The 19,937-nt window shown below is 44.2% G+C and overlaps 1 protein-coding gene and 1 long non-coding RNA gene across 9 annotated transcripts in view; both read right to left on the bottom strand.

Moving 5' to 3' along the window:
- Window positions 1–3,373: 3,373 nt before the first annotated feature.
- LOC310689539 lies at window positions 3,374–13,233 on the bottom strand. 2 transcript variants are annotated; one of them, XR_014517466.1, is made up of 4 exons: window positions 12,573–13,233; window positions 10,250–10,291; window positions 5,253–5,307; window positions 3,374–3,451 (listed from the first exon to the last, which is right to left on the bottom strand). It is a non-coding gene; the product is annotated as an uncharacterized lncRNA (long non-coding RNA). The 2 variants fall into 2 exon arrangements; XR_014517467.1 differs by lacking the exon at window positions 10,250–10,291 and having other exon boundaries at window positions 12,573–13,227.
- A 473-nt stretch (window positions 13,234–13,706) lies between these two features.
- The window catches only part of DIP2C (disco interacting protein 2 homolog C), a 292,492-nt gene continuing 286,261 nt past the window's right edge, over window positions 13,707–19,937 (bottom strand). For all 7 annotated transcript variants that reach the window (XM_083466596.1, XM_083466595.1, XM_083466591.1 and 4 more), the window contains 2 exons: window positions 18,710–18,833; window positions 13,707–17,568 (listed from right to left, as the gene is read on the bottom strand). In XM_083466596.1, coding sequence (XP_083322722.1) covers window positions 17,316–17,568; window positions 18,710–18,833 — 377 coding nt within the window. In that variant the 3' untranslated portion in view covers window positions 13,707–17,315. The remainder of the gene's footprint in view (window positions 17,569–18,709; window positions 18,834–19,937) is intronic.

Here is a 19,937-nt window from a genome sequence, read left to right on the forward strand (position 1 = left end):
AAGTCAAATTTTCGATTGGGGCGCCGTCACTAGATTACCCCTGGGGTTCCCTCCCTCCCTCCCACTCTGCGCCTCCCTCCTCCTCCTCCGGGGGGGCCCTTCCTGGCTCCCGGCCAAGGCTTGGCGGCTGCCACTCACTCACTCGCTCGCCCACCCGTCCCTCCATCCCTGCACCCGGCCTCTCCCCCTCCGTCCCCGGCGCGGGGGCTGCCGGGATCCGTAGTCCCCTCGCCCTTGGGCTCCGCGCCCGCGCAGGGTGCGCAAACTACGTTTCCCAGCGTGGCCTGGCGGGCCGGGCGTTTTGTTTGAAGCGCTCTTCTCCCGGCCATGGAATGAGCGCAGCGGCGGCGGCCGGGCAGGCAGGGGCTCTTCCGCGCAGACCCCGCGCAGCCTGCCTGCGCCCCCGCGGAGATCAGGCGGCAGGATGGAGCCCGGGGATCCCCGCGGAGGCGGAGGCGGAGGCTGCCCCCCAGGTAGGGCTGCGTCGGGGGTTTTTTATTTTTGCAATGCTGCATCCGCGCCGGAGGGGACGCATCGGACCGCGGGGAGACCCCTTGGCGTGCGTGCAAGGCAATGCATGCGTGCAGGCGTTGCATGGAGTGCAGTGCAATGCAATGGCAACGCGGCGCCCTGCATGCATGCATGCAACTTCCACCGGTGCTCCGGACTTGGCAGGTGAGCGGGGTCCTCAGTGGGCGGCAGAGAGAGCCGGGAGGGCGAAGGGGAGCCGGGGGGGAGCAGCGCTGCTCCCTGAGCCGAGCCCGGGGGGAAACTTCGGCGTCGTTGCGCCAGGTGTTGGAAGCGGAGGCTGGCGGGGGCCCCTCACCTGCAAAACCTGGTCGCCTCTCATATATTTCGTGCATTGCATTCATTGCCCGCTTTCTCCTCCAAGGAGCTCCCGGGGGCGCGCGTGGTTCTCCCCGTGTTATCCTCGCAACAACAGCCCTGCGAGGTGGGTCAGGCGAGTGGCCCAAGGGAGCACCCAGGGATTGTCCTGGCCAGGTGGGGTGATTTGAACCCTGCTCTCTGCCCGGTCTTCGTCCTCATTTAGCCCCCACAAGTGCATGACTGTGCATGACTGAGGTTTTCCCCCCTCGTCTTGGCTATGGTGTGAGTCTGTGCTGTTAATTAATGGGGTTCTGCCTTCGGAGAAGATGAGCCAGCCCTCAAGGAGGTGATTATGTAATTTGCTAGCAATTCATGTCCCTCCCGGCGTGACGCTGCGCGCTGACGTCACGGGGCTGTAATGGTGGTGTGCCTCGAGATTTTTTTCATGAAACAAGTGTGCCTTTGCCCAAAAAAGGTTGGGAAACACTGACCTAAAGCACTATTTCTGGGTTAGCGGAGTCTGTAATCTGAAGCGTATGTAACTTGAGGTACCACTGTATTATTATTAGTAGTAGTAGCATTTATTGTATACTGCTCTATACCCACAAGTCTCAGAGCCATTCACAAGATGAAATTACAGAATACATAATAAAAACAAGAATAACTCAATATTCTTCCCAACACATTTTAAAAGGGCATTGGTTGTCAATCAGCCAAAGACCTGTTAAAGAGGTAAAAAACACAACAGCAGCACTTTGAACTGGGCTCAGAACCTAATTGGTAGCCAATGCAGTTGGGTCAGGATTGGTGCAATATGCTCAACCTGTGCCTTGCCCCAGTCAGCAACCTGGCCGCCGAATAGTGTTGTTGTTTTCATTTTAAATTTATTACCTGTAGTGAGAGTTCCAGAGTTGTGGGGCCACCATAGAGAAAGGTCTCTCACATGTAGTGTGGAACAATATCTGGAACACTTACATACGGTCGTACCTTGGACCCCGTACACCTTGCAAGTCGAATGTTTTGGCTCCTGAACGTTCTGGTTTGCAAACGTTCTTTGGAACCCGAACGTTCTTTGGCTTCCGATGGCTGCAGGAGCTTCCTGTAGCCAATCAGAAGCTGCACTTTGGTTTCCGAACGTTTTGGAAGTCAAACGGACTTCTGGAACGGATTCCGTTCGACTTCCAAGGTACAACTGTACTGCCTTCCTTGAGGTAGCCCAACCCCCCCTCCTCACAGCCACCCCGTGATGTAGGTTGTTGAGGAGTTGGCAACTAGCCACAGAATGTAATAGCTAAAAGAATTTGAACCTGGTGTTTTCCAGTCTTAGTCAAACACACTAAGCCATTTTGGCCCTCACAGTGGCAGGAGCTGGAGTGAGTTCCTATTGGATACCCTTAGATGGTGCACAACCCTCAGCTTTCAGTTCTGAGGTCCAGCGCCGAGGGCCTTCTGGCGGTTCCCTCATTGCGAGAAGCAAAGCTACAGGGAACCAGGCAGAGGGCCTTCTCGGTAGTGGTGCCCGCCCTGTGGAATGCCCTCCCATCAGATGTCAAAGCGATAAACAACTACCTGACATTCAGAAGACATCTTAAGGCAGCCCTGTTCAGGGAAGTTTTTAACGTGTGATTTTACTGTATTTTTGGTTTTATGGAAGCCGCCCAGAGTGGCTGGGGAGGCCCAGCCAGATGGGCAGGGTATAAATAATAATAATTTTTTTTAAAATTATTATTATTATTATTATTATTATTATTATTATTATTTTTTATTATTCTCTTCTTTCCTTAGTGGATCATTTCCTTGCAACATGTTTGGGGCTTCCTTACAGTAGTCATAGATTCCTCTGCCTGTTTTAACTATGCTGAATGAATTCACATATGTGATCCTTATATAGGCACATCTGCTTTCGAACTGCACTAGTAATTCTTTCTTCTTTTTTAAAAAAAAGATGTCTCAGAAGGAAAAACGAACTGGGCATCCTTATACTAAGAACGTTTAGCAGTTGGTAGGAAAAAACACCCCTCTTTTAACACATGAGAAAACCTTTAACTTTCCTTAAGTGTTAATAGAGGAAGTTTAGGATTAAAGGGGCTACGTGAAGAATCCATTGTGTGCGCTTAAGTCATTCACAAGACACTTGACATTTTCCACTAATCAGATCCCTTTTCTAAAAGTCTGTATAGCTTTGGCAGTGCAAAAACTATGAGCTAGTAGAGAACGGGACACAATAAGAAAAGAATACAGTGGTACCTTGGGTTACATACGCTTCAGGTTACAGACTCCGCTAACCCAGAAATAGTGCTTCAGCTTAATAACTTTGCTTCAGGATGAGAACGGAAATCGTGCTCCGGCGGTGCGGCAGCAGCAGCAGCAGGAGGCCCCATTAGCTAAAGTGGTGCTTCAGGTTAAGAACAGTTTCAGGTTAAGAACGGACCTCCGGAACGAATTAAGTACTTAACCCGAGGTGCCACTGTAATCAGAATTCTTCTAAGAATGCTCAGTCGTTTCCCTATGCCAGTGTTTTCTGGCACTACAGTCCTATAAAACACTTACCTGGAAGAAAGATCTATTGAACTGGATGAGTCTTCTGAGCAGACATCCGTAGGGATTTCACTCTCATCAGAACCTAGGAATGACCAAAAGTTAGTCATGATTTAAATGCGAGCTAATGTGCAAAGCAATCTGGGTGGGGGGGTGGGGTGGGGGAGAGAGATCTACCGTGGGGCTACCGTCATTTCCTGCGCTTTACTGTCTCACACCAAGTAGAGACACAGAGCAGGGGTAAGCATGGCTTGCTTGCTTGCTCCTGCAGCTTCCAACGTCTGTCATGCATTTCCATTGGAAATTACAGCCTTCATTCTGGAGGGGGGGGGGGAATGTATCCAGGCATAAACATTAGCATATGGATTTTTGCAATGCTAATCCCTGTCCACTTTTGCTCCTCTTTTTTTGACAGGGCATAAGTAGTCACCCTACCACCCACAAAGGGTGCAGGTGGGGAGAAGTGGCTCTATGGCATTTATTGTATAGTTCTAACTGTTGTCAACCGCTCTGATATCTGCTATGAATAGGGGTTTATATTTTTATTCTTTTAAAGGTGCAGATATCCTTTAAAAGAATTTGCGCAGACAGGCAAAGGTGCAGAACTTGCATTTTTACAAGTGGCATATAATATTTCGTTCTGCGTTTGTGAGGCATCTGTCTGTTAACACCAGGCAGGGCTTCTTATTGTGGGCAGGCAGTGAGCAGAGCCACTCCTGATGACCGCAGTGCACAGGCGGGTCAATACCTTTGCTGTGAATTTTTTTGACACCTGCCAAAAACTTGTTTGTTTTGGCAAGACTTACCCAGACATGTTACGTTATTTATGTTTACTTTGTTTTTAAATTAAGTTGATTTTATCTATATTTTGATAATTTTCTTGGGTTGCATTCAACTAAATTTTACTCAGAGCAGACTCACTGGAATTAATGGAGCGAAGTTACGTCATTGGCAGTAATTTCAGTGAGTCTGAGTAAAAAGTTGACTACAACCCAAGAAAATTATGTCTACTTGTTTTTATAGTTTGTTGGCTATAAAAAAGTATTTATAAAAAAATGTTTTATACTATTTTCATGCAAACTGTTTAGAGGTTGTTATTATCATTCATCTATAAAAGATACTTGATTCAGCAGTCAAATATATGTGGAGATATATTGGGTCCATGTGTAAACATGCTCTTTACAGGGTTGGAAGGAAAATATGAGTTTATTCTTTTAAATATATTTACACACGTGTTGGTATAACGTGAGCCAGCTTCTGCAATTAAGCAGGAAACTGCATAAATTAAAGCAACAATAAATGTTTGGGCTGGAGCAATATGTCCCACAGATGTGGCCTAAAAATTCCCTAGACTGAAGTTTTGTCACATTGCCTGTATGCGGTTTCCAGAGCCGGTACAAGACATTTTGGCACCTGAGGCAAACCACAAAATGGTGCCACACTCCCTGGCACAGAAGAAGGGGTGAGTGACAATCTATATCAGGAACAAAGGGGGAGGAATAAAGATCTGCATCAGTATCTGCTGCCCTTGTGTATCCTGTCACCCGAAGAGGTCACCTCACCTCGTGTCTCATGGGTGGGCCGGCCCTGGCGGTTTCTGAACAAACACTCCACCAGCAGAGAGCAAGACACCCTGATTCTCTACTGGATTAAGTAAGTTCAGCTCCATACACCATAGTGCAGGAAAGGTATCCTGGTGCCCTACAGAGCTGGACTCCAACCCCCATCAGCCCTAGTCATCATCATGAGAATTGTAGTCCATAACATACAGCAGGTACCACATTGGTGATGATGACTGAATTCTTATTTCTTAACTGCCCTTCACCATAAGATGCCAGGGCTGGTTTATAGCAATATGGTACAAAGAACAGTTGAAAACAACTTACATGGATGACTTGGAAGGTTCACACATTCGCAAAGCGCACCGCTCGTGACGTAAACCTATATTGAGGCATAGTGATAATTATTATTATTTTTATGATAAAATGGGTCAGTCAACTAGATTGGTTAAAAAGACAAACGTGATTTGATTTTTGGAAAAACAAATTGTAGACAGTCCTAGCTTAATGGACTTCACACATCCAATACTATTCAGATCTCTGTAAATGCTTTAAAAAATAACAACAGGGTCATCCTCAGGTTCCAGAAATGTTTCGGTTGCGACAATAAGACCCACGCACTTGTTCTGGCACTTGAACACAACCCCACAGGAGCCTTCGCCAATCTCACTGAACTCTTTTGCAGAGCGTAACTGAAACACGCTCAACTTCCCAATGACTAGGGTGGGGAGAATTGGAAGAGATGCACCCAATGGAAACTGGAATCATAAAACCCTTGTTCCTTCTCAGCCACAAAGTAACTGTGGGACAGCCCCTTCATATATCACTTCTTGAATGCAGGCTGTTGTTTTTTGTGAATGGACCATCTACGATGGAACTTTCTGTTCCATCTCACCCAACAAGGGTCAGGAACATCTTCCACAGTCTCTGGGGGAGACAGTTTCCTATACCCTTTGTAGCCCGTGTGAATAAATTGAACCTTGCAGGAAAGAGGACTTAGGATAGCAACTGCTCTGAAATAATTGCTCCAAAGAACAGGCCTGTTATTTCCAGAGTAAATACAAGACTTCTGGCAGGGCGTATGGAAGAATTCTCACAAAAACAGCCAACAACAACACATAATAGGAGCGCAAGCGAAATTGGCAGTTCCAGTCACGGAGATAATCAGGCATGAAACAGAAGCATGATAACATTTACTGCATCCGTGTCTGCAAATACAAAGGTTATACCCTACCAATTCTTCTTCTTTTAAAATTCAGCATAATCTGTAATCAGTTATTTTCAGGATCATTGACCTTCGCTTTCACATTATGTGGGGGCAGGGGAGCACCTCGTTCAGATGCCTAAAATTATTAGCATTAACGTTTGTCATCCAATAATAGATATTTATAGACTTGTTTTTGACAGTGCCCTACAGCCCCTCACTACTGAAAACAGAAAGGCTCCAAAGGGAACACATACAAAAATTCTAGCAGGCCATCAATCCCTACAGCCCAGCACATTCTACTCGGAGCCCACAGTGACATTTTCTAGTGCAAGGCTGCCATCTTTGGCTCCTGGCTTTCTCGCACATCACCCTTTGAAAACTAGCACTGCAAGCAAGCTAAATAAATTCCGTTCAGTAAATTATGTGAGGTTTAGTCAATGGATCTATTGATTTGCCTTGCGCTGGGGTAAAAACAGCAGTTCTGAAGCAAGAGGCACATTTTCTTTTTCAACATGATGTTATGCACATGCGTCCTAGCAGACAACATCCAAGAAAAGGCAAGATAACGCTTTCCATCTGCAGTTTTTATATGAATTAGAAACACCAGCAACACTGAATTAGAAATTGGGAGATTTGGGTTTAAATGCCCACTCGACCATAAAGCTCACTGGGAGAGCTTACCCAGTCACCAATTCTCTCAGAGAATATAAACATAAAAAGAGGGAAGGGTATGTACACTGCCTTAAGTTCCTGGAGGAAAGATGGGATATAAATGCCATAATTAAAATCATGGGATGGCAGAGTTGGAAGGAACCCTGAGAGTCATCTAGTCCAACCACTTGCAATGCAGAAATCTCAACTAGATCATACATGACCATCTGCTTAAAAACCTCCAAGGAAAGAAAGTGCACTGCCCCTCATTCCCCCGACAGGCCCATAGAAAGCCTAGAAAAACACACCGACCCTGGAGCTATTTAGAGCAGGCTAATGCATGCCTCTCCAAATGTTGCAGAACTTCAACTTCCCTGGCCATCGGGCATGAAGATCAAGGTTGATGGGAGTCCCAACAAGATCTTCAGAGCTACAGGTTTGCCCACGCCTGTATTAGTGTCAAGGGGAGATTTAGAAGGAGGAGGAGGCTGAATGAGGAAAAGGAAAATTGGAAAATCTAGCTCCCCCACCAGAATGGGAACAAGCCTGGAACCTCACGTGCAAAGAGGCCCACGCAAGTCAACAGAGCTTAGGAAGTGGTGATTACTCCACCAGGGAATCTCCGTCCCAACAATGATTCCAACTCTAGGATTGCTCAACCCCCTTTACTGTAGCAACAGACGGCAATTTCATCCCGTCGCCCAGTCATTATCCATTGTGTGGACTCCACACTTGCAGTTAGCTGTTGCTTACTACGGCGATAGCTCCACATTTTCCAGACATTACCTTCATCTGCCTATCGTCACATGAATTTTCAATCAGAACTATCATGGAAATCAGTTTCTACCCCCCCTTTTTTTTAAACAGAAGCAAACTGCAAGGTCCCCCCCCCCCTTAGTTCCACTCATCCCTGCAAGACCAAGGCTTTGTAATCAGATACTGAAATGAAGCTCTTCTGATAGGCTGTGGGGAAGAGATGTTCTGCTGCTCTTTCTTTGCGGTGAGTTTGGGGTGAGAAATGCCCCTTAAAAAGTGCCCAGGGGCCCTAACCCCCCCCCCAACAATCTAGCATACATGGCTAAAAAAAAATTAGACTAATTCACAGAGCATCAGAGAAGCCGTTGCTGTCAGCTAAGCAAAATCTCCAAGGCAGTGTACCTCTAAATAACAGCTGCTGTGCAGATGCAACTAGGAAACACTGGTGCCTATGGAAAAAACAGATTGTTGGCCTATATAGACTTTCTTTCTGGTGCTTCAGGCCTTTTCGGATATACTTAACCCACAGGTGGCCCTGGAGGAGCAACAGACTTGACTGGAGAAGGGATTAGATCGGTTAAGGCAGCATTAAGAATAGGTGAATTTGTCAATTTCAGTTACTCTCAGTTTCTGATTTCCCCACTTTAAGTTCCATATTTCCACATTAGTATGTGATTTTTTAAAAAGCAAGCCTCCATGAAAGTTCAGAGGCATATTGGTGTGGATTTCTCCTAATCAACACATTTTTGCAAATCATTATTTTCGCCTTTATATAGACGGCTACACATTTTTGTAAGTTGTTTTACCCATATATACATTTTATGCTCATTTTCCTCTTGTATATGAATTTATGTGCACGTTACTTGACTGGAAAAACTGCATTGCAAGATTTGGATAATTTGTGTTTCAGTTTGCGTATTATTCTGGAGAGTGCAGGGTAGGTAGGTTGTGTATAAATAAAAGCTGAATCAAATCGTTCCCACACCCTTGTACAGCATCTAATACCTACTGTCCTCTTCTCCCTTGCTAGACTCAGGCAGGGCAAGGTGGTATCATGGTTCAGTCAGTTATCACTGTCTTTGGTTGGGAGTTTATTGCCTTTTAAATAGGTTACGCCCGTGTGTCCTGCAGAGGACCCTAACCGCCCAGTGGAATCGCTATTTGGTCCAAGTCCAGTTTAAAGATAAAAAGAACAAGTAGCAAGGGAGATCAGGGCCCTTGAAAGTGCCCATTAAACCTTAGCCCATGGGTAGGCAAACTAAGGCCCAGGGGCCGGATCCAGACCAATCGCCCTCTCAATACGGCCCATGGATGGTCCAGGAATTGGCATGTTTTTACATGAGTAGAATATGCCCTTTTATTTAAAGTGCACCTCTAGGTTATTTGTGGGGCATAGGAATTGGTTCATCCCCCCCCCCCCGTAATATAGTCTGGCCCCCCACAAGGTCTGAGGGACAGTGGACCGGCCCCCTGCTGAAAAAGTTTGCTGACCCCTGCCTTAGCCCCTGGACAGCACAGAGGTCACCTGGCTGCAGTCTTCCACTCGGGGTGTAGCGTAGTGTATTTCTACTTAGCTTAGTAATAATTTCTAAAGTTGCATCTATATGCATATATTAGTGTTATGAAAATCAGTGTCCTTTTCGGCTATGCTTTTCTCCCTACAGTGGCCGCTGTAATGAGAAAACCCCATATTGTAGTTTTTCAGGGTCTCTCTTGGGCCAAGAGCCCATCTATTCGTGGATGAGTCATGCAGTGGCAAAATGGACTTGTACCACTTTGGGCTACACTAGGGTGGCCATGAAAGAGGAAATGCAACAGCAGCAGTAGCAGCAGCAGCAACAACAATATAGAGTACCAATTTGCATAATATTTGCATGTGGCAATTTATATGGATACATGCAAAAGACTATTCTCATTTAAACAGAACCCATCTCACTCTAGTGAGGAAGAATATGAGCAGGCGGTTTTACTTTAAGCCAGTGAAAATGAGGAAACTAATGGGAATGAAGGGATGGAAGCTTCAGGGAGCTGGGCAGGGGCTGCAAAAAATAAGGCTGGGGACCACAAGTTACCCACAAGTCCCCTTGATACTTGTTCGCTCTCTCTCTCTCTGGGATTTTGAACTTCCAGAGATTGTCACGTCTCAGCCTGTCTGGATAAAAACCTCAGTGAATGAGAAGGAGCGAATTGGACCAAAACCTGCAGCACGTAGAACATGTGTGCCCTGCTGAGCTACAGGCACCAAGATGGGCAAGGCTCGCTTCCATAATCTGTGTCTTCTTGTCTGGCTTTGGTGCCTGAGGGCACAACAGACCCCCTTTTCCCTTCGCAACCTTTGATGGCCAAGCGAGAGAAGAGCAAGAAAGGGCCCCTTTGAACATGAGTCACAAGGCGAGTCGAAATCCCCCGTGCTCATTTCAAAAGGAGGCTTCGTTGTCAAATTACATAAAGAGCTCGCTGTAAAGGGTTTTGCTCAGTAGGTCTCCTCTTAAATCATCAGGACAAACAATAATTGTTTAGGGAGCCCAAGGTGACCGAACAGGGCAGCAGCTACAGCCTGGGGGGGGGGGGAGAAATGCCATAACTCTTTTGGAGAGCCACATTCATCTTTCAACCATTAGCTTTCTTCTTTTTTTCTAGAAGCATTTTGGAATAAAGCTCTTTCAAATTTAAGAAAACAGATTTATGAGATTATGTTATATCATCTTACTGATTCTTCAGTGGCTGTCTATACTTCTTCCTAAACACGCCCCTGGATAAAATATTATTAGAAGCATGTACAATGAGATAAAGTATGTATTTCAGTATCTGTTTTTCAATTCAGTACATATTTAACTACGTTTTGTACTGAAGTTTTTTTGAAAATTGCAGATTAGCGCAGAAGTGGATTATGAGATTATGAAGAAACACATGGAGACTTGACACAAACTGATCTATCCAACCCTTGCCCTGTACTAGCATCTTCTAGCATTTCACTTTAATTATTTGCGATTTATGGCATTTTAAAGGTTTTTCCTTTTTCCTATACTGCATCTTACACGCTTGCTTTCCCATTACTAGTCTCACAAAATGTTCCTTAGCACTTTATTAGCACGTTGAACCCCCAACTTCTTGGTTCAAACATTCACAATACCACATTTTAAGAAGCCGGTGACCCACAGTCTGCAAGATCACAACTAATATAACCACGTGCAAAAAACCCTTGCATTTGTCAGCATATCTAAAAACCTTCTCCCATGACTGGGGTGGGGGTGGGGATGTCCCTCTTTCCTGTATTTCTTTATTGCAGTTCATAGCAGCCTTAAGTTCATCGTGCTGCACCTTATTCACAAAATTGTATCTGGTCACCGATCTCACAGGTGCGGACGAAGGATGCAGTGGATGCTTGCGGCCACTGGAGGGCAATCTCGTGTTTGCTAAGCTGACCATCACGTGGTCCTTGGCTTAAATGAAACTATTCTCTCTGTTCAGGGCCAATTCTGATTTGTGTGTCCCTCTGGAAGCTGTCAAAAACAAGGCTTGCGGTAGGAGCATCACATGCAGGCAGCAACAGCTGTTGTGTGGTCTGTACCAACTTGGTGGAGAGACTCCACACCAGAGTTGCGTATCGCTTGGGTCAGTGGTAAGCTGCATAGAGGTGCCCTTGCAATAAAGGGGAAATGGAGGTCATACGATATACAAATCCCAGATACATATGTCATGTCCTTTGGAACGTACAACACCTCTGCTCATATTTAAAGCACAATATAGCTCAGTCCAGCTAGGAAAACATACACCGATAGCCAGGGCCAGCCCAAGACATTTTGGCACCACAAAATGAACTACAAAATTGCTCCCCGCCTGGGAAGATGGAAGAAACGAGGAGAGGGGGAATCGAATCAACCTTTACCTGATGGGTGAAATGGGAATCAAAGGCCATGGCAGGCGGAAGGGAAGGGGCCTGTTCTGAATCACACTGGTCAGGTGCAGACCCCAGGAGACCCATAAGGGCAGCCCCACAATTTACCCGCTAGGGTGGGAGGAGACTAGCTGCCCTTCCTATTTGCTGACAGGCCACTGTAGGGACAGCATGGTGGGCTGCCAAGGAGGAGGCAGATCCTGCCCCGTTGGATGACGCCACCCGAGGCAGTTGCCTCATGGGCAGGCCGGCCCTACCCTTAGCAGAGCTAGTCCAGACACCTGTTGCTTCCAGCTAAGCCCTGAGAGCACCTCCTCTCTTCATCAAGTACTCTTATTTCTGGGAGAAATATAATGTTCTTCCCCATTTACCCACTGCAGACATTCCATTGCAAATGCAAATAATTAAATAAATGGTTGATCCTTTTTAATGTAACATCTGCCCTGGCTTTTACTTACCAGTCCCAGTCCGAGTGGTTTGAATTGGGTGTGCATCTAAACGACATCACAGTCAATCACATTGCTTTGGATTGGATGCACAATCTAATGTGCGTTTAATGTGCACATCCCTATCTATATTCTTGTACACCTATTAAATAACGCTAACTAAATTATGCCTAATTAAAGCTGGGCCAGGGTATAATGAAATTCATGATATAATGAAATTCAGATTATTGCCTACGTAGGGTGGTGAGATAAAAAAAGAGGTAGGGAGTCCTGCAACTTTAATACTTGTGAAGGAGCTAAACTGCATCTGTATGCCAAGCTACACCCAAGGAAATTCCCTCTTGTTCTCAACTATTAAAGGTGCAGGAGCCCCATAAGCTTTTTCCAACTGGTCACCCCCTGTAGCCCTCATCAGACATTTCTTCATGTAGAACAGGCGAGGATCTGCTTGGGTGAGCTGTAGTATGAAAGTTATACAAACTTTTTAATTCAGAAGAATTTAACATTTCCTTGGGACCCTTTACCGTGCTGCCATATTTTCTTCTTCTTGGATATTTCTGTCACTGTCATTTCTGCAGCAGTTATTGATCCTCTCAATTTGTGCCTCACACATTTCTTCCAAAAATTTGAGATTATAAATGAAGATGTATCTGTGTATATATTTATATTTAAAAAATGTATAGTCTTACCTCAAAATCCAAATGCTTTGGAATTTCTGAAGTCCCATCAGTTTCTTTTTGAGCAGTCTTTCATAAGCTGTCGACAGCCAAAATATTACCACTGTATGTTCTCTAGCGAATGCTGCCTGACACAATTGCAAGTTATCAATTAAATAGTATCAGAATTTTTAAAATTCCATTACATATCAGTCAACTAACACATATTAAATATTACTGCATTCCAGCCAAAATATGATAGAACAATCATTTTCAAGTTATCCCCAACATCACTACGAGCACTCATCACTACTGATTTTTATTTGCAATGGATAACCCCACTGAGGAATTTTGCTTCTTCAGCAAAGATCCCTTTCTCTTTAGAACTGATAGGCACATTTGGAATTTTGAGAAAGTTCTGTGGGCGCCATCACAAAATGGCTGCCGTGAGGGGAGACACCGATTCACAAAATGGCTGCCTTTGTGGCTGCGGCCAGTCACAAAACACCCATTGCGCAGGAGGCAAATTGGTCAGTCTGAGGCACAAATAACTAGGCCCAATAAACCAAGCACAAGTCAGAGGTGAGGTCTGAGCCCCAAAACACACTGAGAGTTTTCTACACTCAACAGAACACCAATTTCACAGAAGTCAAAACATAAGTTTCACAGAAGGCAATTTTCTCTCTGAGTGCTAGCCAACTCACCCCCCAATTTTCCTTGCTTCTCCTCTCAATTGGTATGGGGAGCTGGGGGGGCACATGCTGGCCCCCATTCCCAGCATCCCATGTCCATGTACATTTAACCCCTGTGTTGGATGGGAAGGTGTCTGAAACCAGATTATAAGTGTTGACACCTGTTCTACGCATTAACACAGTCCTGGGTCGAGAAGAGACCTCCTTGATCACTGCAGGAAGGTCAGAATTGGAGATGCCAAAGAGAGGGACAAATTGCTTCGACACAGTTATAAGAGTGCCTGAAGACGGCTTAAGTTAGCTCCATGTTGAATATTTTCTATTCTGTGACATATGCAATGATCCCAAGTCAACAAAAAATTTAAAAAACACCATTTTCTTTCAACCAGAGTGTTAGGTGGGGCCCAAAGCTCTGGAAAATCTCCTTTAAAAACCTTAGCTAATTTCTTTTTCTTTTATATAAACAAACCTGATATTTTCAGAGCAACAAAAATAAAAGCTTTTATTTGTTCATTTGAATATAAAACAGGCGTTATCACAGATGTACAAAGCGTACTGGTGGTTTAACATACAAGAAGGTTGCTGTTTTGTTTGCACATAAAAATTTTCGTTTGAAACTGTGATTGGCTGAGTTACATGAATTTCTCTAACCAGTCACCACACTCTATGAAATAACGCTGCTAACATTCAACTGATAAAAGGGACAGTCTTCCCTTGGGTAAAGTGTCAAGCAGGATTAAATATATATAATAAACAAGCACCATGAGGAATCTGCTCCTGTTTGATTAGTTTTCGTGTTTAAATGTTCATTGTGGACCCTCTTTCTTTCTTTCTTTTTTATTTTAGTGTGCATGTGCATCAGGTTGATTACATGGTTTTTGTCTGACTTCAAAAGCACAAGGTCACAAGACAAACATTTTATACATTCTCATGAATGGTTTATCTACAGTACAGTTTCTAATACAGAACAATCCTTCTTTATTGCTGAATCTGATGGTACGTGTGTTTCTTTCCCCTTATCTTGCACGACAAAACTAGGAATTCAGTTCATCGTCATTTACTGTCCTAAGTTTGAGAATTTAGACAACCACAGATGGCAGGTTGCAGAAGAGATCAGTTATTAACTGTGTCGTACGACTGCATTGCAGTCCTTTGTCCCCTTCCCCAGGAGTGGAAAGTTGACTTGGTGAAGGTTAAAAGTGATGCTTTAATAAAATGACAGCTAAATTTGTGTTTTGCAGCACTGAGATCAGCAATAGCAAGGACATCATCACAAGTTAGTTCATACACTGTAATTATGCTCATAATCAGTCAACGGCTTGTCTGAACCTTACAGCAACTTGACATTTCAAACAGAAAAAAATATATATTATTTTAGGGGACAGAAAACCCCCACACTTTGACAGAATGCTTCAGGGTTGGTCTTCGGAGCATGGGTAGAAATATTCACAGGGCAAAGAAAATCTGAAAAAAGGGGGCAACTGAAAATTAACACACACCTTAAAAAAAAAAGTTTTGCCATGGTGAGATGCTCTGTATTCTGCATGCAGACTAAAAACCATCCCTCATCTTTAAGGACCCTCCCACCCCTGCAAAAATAAAAATGAGGGGGGGAAATGAATTTGGGGTCTTCAGAACCAAATGAAATCTGCAAAGGTAGACAAAAAAAACTAATTTCCCTTGTACATGTTATATAAAGGTCTTGTAGCTTCAGTCCTGCCTCTGTCTTAGCCATGCATATTCTGTCATCAAGTTAACATTATTTCAAACCATTTAAAAAGCATTCTTGGACTGCTGCTGTTTAATGTTCACTCTCAAAAATCAGACACAGGTCAGCCAGGTTACACTGGAAGAAACCAAAATATGCACTTCAAAACAAACGAACAAATGGGGGGAGGAAAACAATTAAATAATTAAGAGATCGACAATTCCATTTATCCGAAGACAGTGACATTAGAAAGAAAATAAAAGGCAGCTGTGATCCATGCGTTCCTGTTCTTCCCCAATTGGCAGATTCCCTTTGGAACTGAGAGATGGGATTACTTGCAACACCAGTATCAGTTCCTCAGTTTGGCATAAGGACATGTTAGCAGATGCACCAGGCTGTGCCAAATAGTTTAGAGCGGCTTTTAAGCTACTCTCCAATAACAAACGCATTATTAGAGAAAGACTATCGAAAAACAACAGCTTTCTACAAAGTGTGAAGTGGATGGATCACCACCGTCCCCTCGCCCAACCTAGACAGAGGGCAGCAGGAAGGCAAACAGATGAACAAAAGCATAATTCTTGTGCAAAACGACCACCAAAAACAAAACAAAAACAACAAGAAAATCGTCCTTACCAAAAAAAAAATAACAAAACCCCCACAAACTTAAAAAAAGGACAATGACCAATATTGTGCAACAATGTTATGCAGCTAAGAAAAACAGTGATATTCTTCAAACCTGCCTTTTCTAACGTCTAAGAAGTGTATGGACATACGTGCCTGCACAAATATTTGTCACCTCCGCGGCAAATAAGAGAATCCTTCGTAGTGCACTGTTGAAGAGTCTTTGGCCGCCAGCAAATCCTACCGCATTGCATGCACAGAGAGCAGGAGGCGGAATGGCTCTTGCAGGAATCCATTCTTGGTCTCCACCACCGTGCCGGCTGGACTCTTCCAAGGCTTCCTAGGCTGAAGCCGAGGCTCTTCCCCACTTCCTGCCTCTCCAGCACTGCTGCTGCTCCTCCTCTTCTCCAGGCTCCTACAGCACACAGGGGGCTGGAGAAGAGCCATGGACTATGGAAGGGTGAGCGGCAGAGTGCTGGAGGCAAATTAGGGGCCAAGGGCAGCAGAGTTGCAATTCAGCGGCCTTGCAGAGAAGCAGGCTTGGAAGAGACGGCAAGGTGCAGGAATTTATTCCAGCACGGCTATGGGAGCCACTCTATGCCCTGCCCTCTGTGCAGGCGCGGCAGAGGATTGCGACCTTCAACGTTTAACTTGCTGCCTTTAAAGGTAGCAAAATGGTTTCGCTTGCTGGTATCTGAGAGATTCTTTTAGACAGGGATACTTAGCAATCCAGGACCGGTTTTTCCTCGAAGTTTGTGAATAATGTTAGATTATCTACAGTGGGAAAAGAGACACCATGCAAGTGATGAGTACTGCATCCTTTTAAAACTTTAAAATCTTTTTTTTTGTCATTAGTGAATTTATATTTCATATATATATATTTGATGTGATACTATCCACTCAAGATAATACAACCCCTTTGTTTTTTATATTAGCAAACATTACAAGAGCTTAATATTCTTGAATGTTTCTCTTTTATACTTCTAAAGAGATCAAAATAAATTAAAGGTTTTGTACATAATTACAGAAGTAGTTAACTTATTTTATCTTTTTAGTTTAGTACAAAGATATCTGCAAGCTCATTGCCGAAATACACCTTATTTATAAATTTCTGTTCATTCTAACACTAATAATCAAAGGCTCTTTTTGCCTTTGCCTTTTTCAGCATTTCCAGAAGAGAAAGCTGTTAAAACTCTTAATTTGAGAAGGTGCTGTTTTGGGTATTTTCCTCGTACCACAATGTAGTTTCCTAAGACAATGGGATAGAAAATGGCTTAAAATTAGTAATGGATTCATATTGGAAAAGATTTTTATGGACATTTAAAAACAAGCAAACCAAAACAATTCAGTCATAATATGAGCTGTTTAAAAATATCCACTTGAAGGGCAGATTTAAAAAAAAGAGAGAAAAATTAGCTACTTCAGTATAACATAAAATACAAAGCCATATTACTCAGAAAGCAGTATCATCCCAATAAGCAAAAAATAATCTTTTTTAAAAAGTCTAATAATGGGCTTTCCAACAAACTGAAGGCAGTACCCCAAAGTCCTTCTGTGCTAAAATGTAGTGGTAAAAGAAACACATTTCACATTTTATGTCCTGCCAATAACGAGCGCGTCAAAAAGTCCTAATAGAAACAGTTCCGTTCTGAAGAGTGGCGTCGTTTTCTTGTCAGCACATCGTTTAGTGGACGTCCAAAAAAATTTGTTTATACATCTAGAGTACAGTCCATGGAAGCCTTAATAGATGCCAGACTACATGTTGTAGGCCACATAGATGGGATCTAGTTGGTCCGCCAAAAATCCGTCTCGTAGGTGCATACGCTGTTTCTCTCCACGGGAGTTGATAGGAATTACACCAACGTCCACCACAACCACCACCCCTACAATCAGGTAATGCTCCTCCAGGACCACATTGGTGACCAAAGGAACCAGGTCTAAGGCTTCTTGCTCGGATCCATCCAGCTCAACAACAACGACCAACAAGTTTGTCCAGGTAAACACCGCACTGAAATGCAAGTAGGAAAATCACATCACCTTATATCATTCAGTGGTTCCACTGCCAATGCACAACAATTCCTTTAATCCTTGGACTGCCAATGTGGTTGGGTGCAAGGGGGGTGCCCTTGGGGGGCTTTTGAGGGCAAAGCACTTGAGACCCCTTTTATCATGAGGTGGTAAGGGTGGTTATTTTCCCCCTACGCTTGAAAAATACAGACCAGGAGGAGGTGGTTGGGGGAGCAATGTTCCTTAGCTTTGGCCTCTTTCAGCAATTTGTGCTTTCCAAGGCTCAGATTGGTAATTTGACTATTTAAACAGAAAGTGGACCATGAGGGCAGGATCAGGGCCTTGGATTGGGGGCAGCCAACATGGTGCTCTCCAAACATTATTAGACTCTAACTCCCACCAGCCCCAGATAGCATGGGCAATGGTGAAGGATGATGGGACTTGCAGTCCAACAACATCTGGAGGGCAGCCCATTGGCTACTCCTGCCTTAGATGAACGTTTGTGGCGGGCAAATGGTCCTGTGGAAGGGAGCTAGCAAACGAGTTATCTGCTGTGCCTTGGACATTAAAGCTGAAATGTATACAAAATAAGCACAGCGACCATTCAGAAAGCAGAGCTGGTGATAAAACAGGCAACACCAGGCAGCATGGACATACTACCACCAACACTGCTTTGAAACAGTCATTTTGTGTTTATTTTATGTACATTTGATGCAATTATTCTCACAGTCAGAATTTCTGGCATTTCATTTACCTCTGACCCCACTGCTTACGTTTGTTTCTCTATAACTATGTGTGTATATATACTTGACATCTGAGGAAAACACTTCATGTATGTGATGAAGTGGACTCCAGCCCACAAAAGCTGAGGCCATAATAAACCTGATTAATTGCCCAAAACCCTTTTTGGGGTTTTTTGCAATAGCAAAGCCAGAATGTATTATGTTTGCCATTTTGTTCCTGATCTTAAGAGCCACTGTATACATATTTTAAGCTTTTCCTCTTACGAAGCACAGCCCCCAAACTATATTAAGATTCTTCTCACAAGTCCTAAACACGCAGATCAGGGATTTCCCTCTTCTTCCTGCTACCGAACATGCCAGGTCCGGCCCTAACATTGGACAAAACGACAACGTACTTACCATTCTGTAATGCTCTTGTGTGCTCTAATTACAGACGTCTCGATATCTATGGGGTGATACCTCATTCCTCGCAGTTCCATGGCTTCATCTAGCGCACCTACCACATAAAGTGCATCATGTCGCTCTGGTTCAAGAGAGAAAGAGGGAGAAATCATTTATATGAAGCGTTAAATCACCTGTGCGAGGCAAAGACAGCCGCATCAACACTACCTGGAAGATTTAGCTTTGTTTTAAAAGTCCATTGGTTTAATGGATCTTCCTTCAGCCCAAGGGCCTCATTCCCAATTGGGCAACTTTCCAGGGGCTGGATGACAGCGGTAGGTGTGGACCGAGGAAAACGTGGGTGAAGCAACATATACAACTCTCTCCCTAGTACAGTAGGCTGCAGTCAAGAGATATCCACACACACGACATGCTTCATCCCTCACCCAGGCAAGCAGCAGGTATTACTCAAGGAGACACTGCAGCTAGGGTAGGATCACAGAAGGTGGGTGCAGAACAAGGCCAGGGAGTTTTGAAGGTAGGGAGAGAGTAAAGGATGGCTTGGGGACTTGGTTCCACCTCCCTGGGTTTAATACATTTCCATTTGGCTTCAAGGCAGCTAAGCAGAAAAACAAAGCATTGCTTTCTATCAGATTAGCACATGCAGCTGCTACAGCTCAGTGGCAGAGCACATACTTTCATAGGAAGCCATTCATAAATACCACAACAATAATAATACTATTAATAATTGTAATCATAATAAATTGCATGTGGTTCCATCTGCAGCATCTCCAGAAAGGACTGGGAATGACTTCCTCCTGGAGATCCACTACCAACCAGTGTAGGCCAATGGCACAAAGGCAGCTTCCTATGCAAACCTTCTCATTGTAGGGAAGGTTAGAAAAGGGTGTGTGGAACAAGGGGACTTCCTTTTTGAAATGTTCTATGTTCTTAGCCTTCTCTATGCAGATCAAGGCAAATATCCCTCAAAGATGCAAAGGAGGTGGTTGCAAAATCTCTCCTGCCGGATTACAGGAACGGTGCTCATGTTCCCAGCTCCTGCAGTGGAGTAGCCATGGCGGGAAATGCAAATCCAGCAAGGAAATGCTCTGTAAGTCAGGGGTCTCCTGGCACCTTACCTTTCCCCCAATCCCTTCCCCACTGAAATTAAGGCTTGAAAGAACCGCTGTACTGTAGATAATAGGACAGACTGCAATGTGAACTTGGTTGCAGTGTGAGAGAAGTG

The sequence above is a fragment of the Podarcis liolepis genome (assembly GCF_965112155.1).
Source record: "Podarcis liolepis genome assembly, chromosome: 12".
Lineage (NCBI taxonomy): Eukaryota > Metazoa > Chordata > Lepidosauria > Squamata > Lacertidae > Podarcis > Podarcis liolepis.